General features: G+C 38.8%; 1 protein-coding gene across 1 annotated transcript; it reads right to left on the bottom strand.

Annotated features, from left to right (window-relative positions):
• Positions 1-692: 692 nt before the first annotated feature.
• Positions 693-1,770, bottom strand: LOC121554439 (zinc finger BED domain-containing protein 4-like). The gene is made up of 2 exons (XM_041868030.2): positions 1,594-1,770; positions 693-1,362 (listed from the first exon to the last, which is right to left on the bottom strand). The coding sequence occupies exon 2, from the start codon at positions 1,278-1,280 to the stop codon at positions 702-704; it is 579 nt and encodes a 192-aa protein (XP_041723964.1). The 5' UTR covers positions 1,281-1,362; positions 1,594-1,770; the 3' UTR covers positions 693-701.
• Between the last annotated feature and the right edge of the window lie 4,912 nt (positions 1,771-6,682).

Below are 6,682 nucleotides of genomic sequence, written 5' to 3' on the forward strand. Positions count from 1 at the left end.
GGCTGGTTATGACACCTACGTAAGAGTTTCAAAACCCACAAAACCTACAACACAAGGTAAAACCTTCCATTACACCAGAGCCTACGTGCCAACGGTATGTTTATGTTGTATATATATATATATATATATATATATATATATATATATATATATATATATTAGGGCTGTCAAATGATAAAAAAATTTAATCAAATTAATCAGAATTTTCAGTGGATTAATCATGATTAATCACTATTTGCAATTACACCTGAATCCTAACCTTTTTTTTTCTGAAATGCATACCAAAAGATAAATAACAGGACACAGATACATAATTTTCATATTATGTCTGTTTATTAACACAGCCAAATAATGGTGTTTTAAATCAAGCTGAAACATACTACACACCATAATATTTGTCTTTGTAATGTTCCATCACTTCCTCTTTGGCATTCCTCTTAACCAGGATGTACAATTTACAGTATTCAATTGAACAGAAAGCAATAAATGTAGTCAAATCATAACAGTGACCTACCACATTTTTGCACAATTTGAGTCATCTGTGGAAAAAAACATTTTCAATAAAACTTTTAAATCAAACCAAAGAACAATCTTTTACCTTTTCCTCCATTCTTTAATCCAGTTGCTCAAAATCCAGTTGCTAACTACTATAACATGTTGCACTGAAACTGGTCTTTTTGTTTGAACATCACCTTTCAAATCTACTGAGCTTCATCATCTTTCAGCCAGTTGCTGAGGCAAACTAACTTGTTCACATTTTCTGAAAGTAAAGCTGACCTTTTCTTGTTCACAATGTGACCTGCAACTGAGAAAAGTCGTTCACAGGGAACAGTGGTTGCAGGAGTGGCTAGATATTTGTGAGCTAGTGAGGCCAGCTTCTCATGGGCTCCTGAATGAGATGCCCACCACCTCAAGGGGCAGTCCTCCAATTTAATGGTGGGCTCTGCTCTGTACCTCTGTATGGCAGGTTGGACCTCTTCATCTTCTGATTCTGAATCTGAGCCCATTTGCAGAAGGCTGATTTTCTTCCTGGGTGGCCCATCATCATGTGTCTGTGAAGACCTTCTGGGTGATTCTTGTTGCAGCATCCCTTCAAGTGTGGTCCACACCTCTTCCCTGTCTGTCTTGGGCAGGCATTTCAAGTCTTTGAAACGAGGATCCAAAACTGTAGCAATCTGGAGCCATGCATTGTTGAGCTGTTCTTGACGGGATGCTAGGTCCTCCTTGAACTTGGTCTTGAATCTCACCACATATGCAGGGTCCTCATCACAGGCTTCCATCTTGAGACGCAAGTGGCAGAGAGAAGGTAGTACCACAGAACAGGAGACATAGGCCTCTCCACCCAGGAGCTCAGTTACATACCTACGCACACAAACACACACATGCACACAGAGACAGTGTATTATTAGAACAGTGGTTATCAACATATTATTATTATTATTATTATTATTATTATTATTATTATTATTATTATTATTATTATCATCATCATCATTTTTTACATAGATACATGTTATTGATATTTGACTTGGTTTAATTCATTCCAGAAAATAATCAAAGCGACGTTATTTGATAAGTTACAGACTGATTTACCTGCATGGCTCTAGAAGTGTCTCCAGCCTCTGCAGTTTATCCCACTCTGCTGCGGTCGGCAAAACGAGTTTGTGCTCCTGATTGTCCAGGGCTGCGATGACAGAATCTGACGGCCCAGCAAACGCATGTTTGGCGTTGACATGGTACTTCAAGCTTGAACAGCTCCGGTGAAATTGAAACTCCTTCTTACAAATCTTGCAAATAACCTTGTACTTGTTAACTGTACCATCATCATTCTTTTTATATTTGAATCCGTCAATAGGCCCACTTTGCTCACCTTGCTCCATCTCGCCTCTAGCTCCCAACCACTTTCCTGACCTGAATAATTTGTCACACTGCGCATGCGTGAAATGCGTTAAAAAAATTGACGTAATTAACAGCAAACAACTAATTAACGTCGTTAACGCGCTATTTTTGACAGCCCTAATATATATATATATATATAGATATATATATATATAGATATATATATATATATTTTTTTATGACCACATTAAATGACCATTGTAATTGTGCACACATTGATATCAGACATGCACCTACCCCAATGCTCTGTTGCTGATGACAGAGATGAATGCAGGAGCAGATTTCAGGTGCAGGACAAGAACACCCTCTTTTTGATTGATGACTGCTATGATGACATGTATGTGATAGACCTATTTGGCTTATATGTTTATGATGGTCAGAATGCTTCATGACAGTGTCATAAAGTGTAGTTATTTAAAATATGATGAAAAAACATGACTGGAAAGTATTCATTACAACAATAAAGGAATTAAGAAACAAACTTTCAAACGAAAGGAAAGTTCTTGGCAGGGAAAAAAATAATTTGAATAAATGTGGGTTTGACACTCTTATGTAGGTGTCATAACCAGCCATAAAATAACACAATATATGTCACAAGGAATTACTTCACTGCATTGGTGCCTGATCTACCTGTGCCTTCATCGCTGAGATTGCCTGTGTCTGCGACGGCGGTGCTGACTCCTACTATGCTGACTCCAGCAGCAGCTTTGTTGTCGGGTTCGGCTAATTTCCCTCTCTCTGGATCTGACGGGGCACTGCCTGCTGTAGGAGGTCTGGACCTATCGCCGGGAGCAGCGGGCGTATGCTATCCTGCTTCTCATTGGCCCATGAAAGGTTCAACAAATTGTGTGAGGGGTAGGAATGGGCAGATTTCTCCATTCCCTTCTCTGGCTGTTGTTTTGGGCAGTTCAATGGTGAGAAATGTCTCAGTCCCTGGAACAAAAACGTTATGCTATCCAGGAGCACGAGTACAGGACATCAATAAGCTGCTCCCAAACATTTTAAATCAGCATCAGGAAATGTTGTCTATCATTGTTCATGTGGGATTCAATGACATTATGAAGGGCAGCTCAGAATAGTTGAAGATGGATTTTAAAGATTGGGTCACTGCTTCACACCAACAAACGCCCCATAATATCTGGCCCTATGCCCTCCCTAAATCATGGCATTGAACATTTCAGCAGACTTTTAGCCCTCCATAACTAGCTACGAGACTATTGCAGCTCTGTTGGTTTAACATTTATTGACAATTTTGATTCCTTCTGGAAGCAAAGCTCATTTTATAAGGAGGAAGGGATCCACCCAAATCATTTGGGTTCCTGGATCCTTTCACAGCATTATAAGGCTGCGTTGAAACAAGAACTTATCAATGACCCAAGCCCAGCTCAATTAATCCCTACCATTGTGTTGCTGAGTTGTCATAACGCTTCAGCAAATGTACATTATCCTAGGGGCGTTGGAAGACATTATGTAAGTAACATAACAGAGTTATACTGTTAGCACTGAGGCAGTGTGCCTTAGTAGGAATTCCACTGTGTGCAGCTCACCCTGCACTAACATAAATAACATGAGCATGTCTACTTCTGCTAAGCTTCCCAGTAAAGCAATGAAAACAATCAAGCATCCTTGAAAAGTGCTAAACATAGCCGACGTTAACATATGTAGCTTAAGGAACAAGGTTTATGAAATCAATCATTTGCTAGTAACAGATTATATTCATATTCTGACAATCTCTGAAACTCACTTAGATAATACATTTGATAACACAGTTGTAGAAATACATGGTTATAACATCTACAGAAAAGACAGAAATGCCAAAGATGTAGGTGTTACCGTTTATATTCAGAACCACATTCCTGTAAAGCTTAGAGAGTATCTCATGTTAAATACTGTTGAAGTAATATGGCTACAGGTTAATCTGCCTCACCTAAAGCTCATTATTGTGGGAAGCTGCTATAGACCACCAATTGCTAACAGTCAGTATCTGGATAACATATGTGAAATACTTGATAATGAATGTGAGAGGTATATTTTCTGGGTGATTTAAATATTGACTGGCTTTCATCAGGCTGCACACTCAAGAGAAAGCTTCAAACTGTAACCAGTGCCTGCAACCTGGGTCAGGTTATCAGTCAACCTACCAGGGTAGTTACAAACAGCACAGGAATGAAATCGTCAACATGTATTGATCACATCTTTACTAATGCTGCAGAAATTTGCTTTAACCTTTTCACACAAGGGTTCCAAATATCTCTAACCGTTGCCCCAGCGTGAGTTGTTTTATGCACGTGATGTCAGAATGCACTCACTGTTCCAAAATGTGATTATTATGCAACAGGACAGTTAAAACGCACTGCCTGCTAATTATCTATAGGCTATGTTTCAATTTGTCAATTTCAAATTATTTTCTAACAAATGTTATTTTCTAACAACAGTTTGAATTGAGGTTTGTTCCGCCTCCTCATTAATTCAGATAGAAATAGCCGGTTTCACTGTTGCACACAATTTATGTTTGAGGCTTTACTGAGCCGGACAAATTTCTTCTCTCTTCAATTCGAGGAGAGCCCAAGCACCTCCCCAGTGTTTCCGCAGATCAAGTATGCAGACATTTGCGCCGTCTTGTACGAACTGGCAAATTTTCTGGCTGGCGCTCACATTGCCTTCTTTGTTGTTTTCCTTACAAATAATAACTTTGGACATGTGTGTGTTCCTTTCAAAGTAAGTGCCTTATTTTCTGTATATTGTGTTGTCGTTTCTACTGTAGTATAGAGTATGTACAGTATGTATGGAGCATCATGTATTTACAGTTTATTCACGTTTTCAAGTACTGGTGACAAATAATGCATTCCGATTATTGCATAGATTGTAATGGACACCTATGTGTCACGGTTTCGGCCGAGGCTGCTCCTTCTCCTTGTTCGGGCAGGCTTCGGCGGTCGTCGTCTCCGGAGTACTAGCTGCCACCGTTCTATGTTTCGATGTTTGATTGGTTTTGTCTGTTTTGTTACACCTGTTCCTTGTTAGTGTTAATTATGCGTCCTATAAGTTCTCTTGGGTTTTGTCATGTGTTGTGTGTAATTGTTCGTGTCATTTTGGGATGCTAGTTCGTTTATTTCTCTCTGTGTTGTTTTGTAGAGAGTTCCGCACAGTGTGCGCCTTTTGTTTGTACTTTACCGGTGTGCGTAAAGTTCGCTTGCCTGCCTGGTTGTATTTAGCCGTGTTTGGCTTGTTCCTTTTTGTCTTCACTAAAGACGTTAGTACGAAGCCTCTGTGTGTCCTGCGCTTGATTCCACACCACATCTACACTATGATGTGTGTCAAATACTTTTTTGAAGGTTGTATTGATTGTGATGAGCTAATGCTAAGCTATTTGCCAGCTATGTGTGGCGCCATGTTTGTTGACATTATACAATGCATTCTGGGTGTCACATAAACATATGTCAGACCAAAGATGTTATAATGAGGTGAAGGAATGGTTCACTCATTTTTCAAGTAAACTTCTGGAAGTGAATGAAGGGAAGTGAATGATCGTAGACGACACAACCCCCTTCAACATGCATACTGAAAACAAACCAAAATCATCTTGTCTTCTCTTCTTATCTTTGGTTGACGCAGGGGAATAAAACATGGTGGCACGGACAAACTACCTATCGTCGGATTACTTTAGATTTTTAGAAAGTATTTTACTCAATTATTTTGATCAATGGTGAGCTCACCCGTGATGTGATGAATTGTAAATAGTAATTGCTATTAGCTAATTCATATTGTGGTTTCTGTCAGCCGAGAGTTATCTAAATATGAATGCTTGTGTTAAGTCAATCTTTCCTCAGTTAGCACTAGGAGTAATAAAGCCTACATTTTCCAGTTTGGATGATTGTGTTATGCTGTCGTTACTTCTGTGAATGTCTGAATATTGCATCCAAAAATAAACCGGTCACATTCAGGACATAACTTTGTAAGGACAGTTTTGTTTAAAATGTTTCTGTGAAAAAAACTCAAACGCTGACTGTTGCGTCAATCAAAACTGGACGTTAATCATTCTAATCAAACTGGTTTGAGCGTACACTGCAGGGACCACTGTAGAATGATCACACCCGTTTGTTGGTACATGGGAAAAGGTTAAAGCAGTATCCAAATCCATTGGCTGTAGTAATCAAAATATAGTAGCCATATCTAGGAAAACCAAAGCTCCAAAGGCTGGGCCTAATATAGTGTAGAGGTCATACAATACATTTTGTAGTGATTCCTATGTTGTTGATGGAAATAGTATTTGTTGGTCTGTGGTGTGTAATGAGGAGCAACTAGATGCTGCACTTGACACATTTATGAAATAGCTTATCCCAATTACTAATAAGCATGCACCCATTATGAAAATGACTGTAAAAACTGTTAAATCCCTGTGGATTGATGAGGAATTAAAAAATGGTATGGTTGAAAGGGATGAGGCAAAACGAATGGCAAATAAGTCTGGCTGCACAACCGATTAGCAAACGTACTGCAAATTGAGAAATCATGTGACTAAACTGAATAAAAAGAAGTAGAAACTACACTGTGAAATAAAGTTAAATTACATGAACAATTATAGTGAAACGCTTTGGAGCACCTTAAATGAAATTATGGGCAAAAATGCAAACTCAGCTCCATCATTAATTGAATCATATGGGTCATTTATAACAAAACTGACTGATATTGCCAACTACTTTAATTATTTTTTCATTGGCAAGATTAGCAAACTTAGGCATGACATGCCAGCAACAAACGCTGACACTACACATCCAAGTAT

This window comes from Coregonus clupeaformis, unplaced genomic scaffold, assembly GCF_020615455.1.
Source record: "Coregonus clupeaformis isolate EN_2021a unplaced genomic scaffold, ASM2061545v1 scaf0003, whole genome shotgun sequence".
Taxonomy (NCBI): Eukaryota; Metazoa; Chordata; class Actinopteri; order Salmoniformes; family Salmonidae; genus Coregonus; species Coregonus clupeaformis.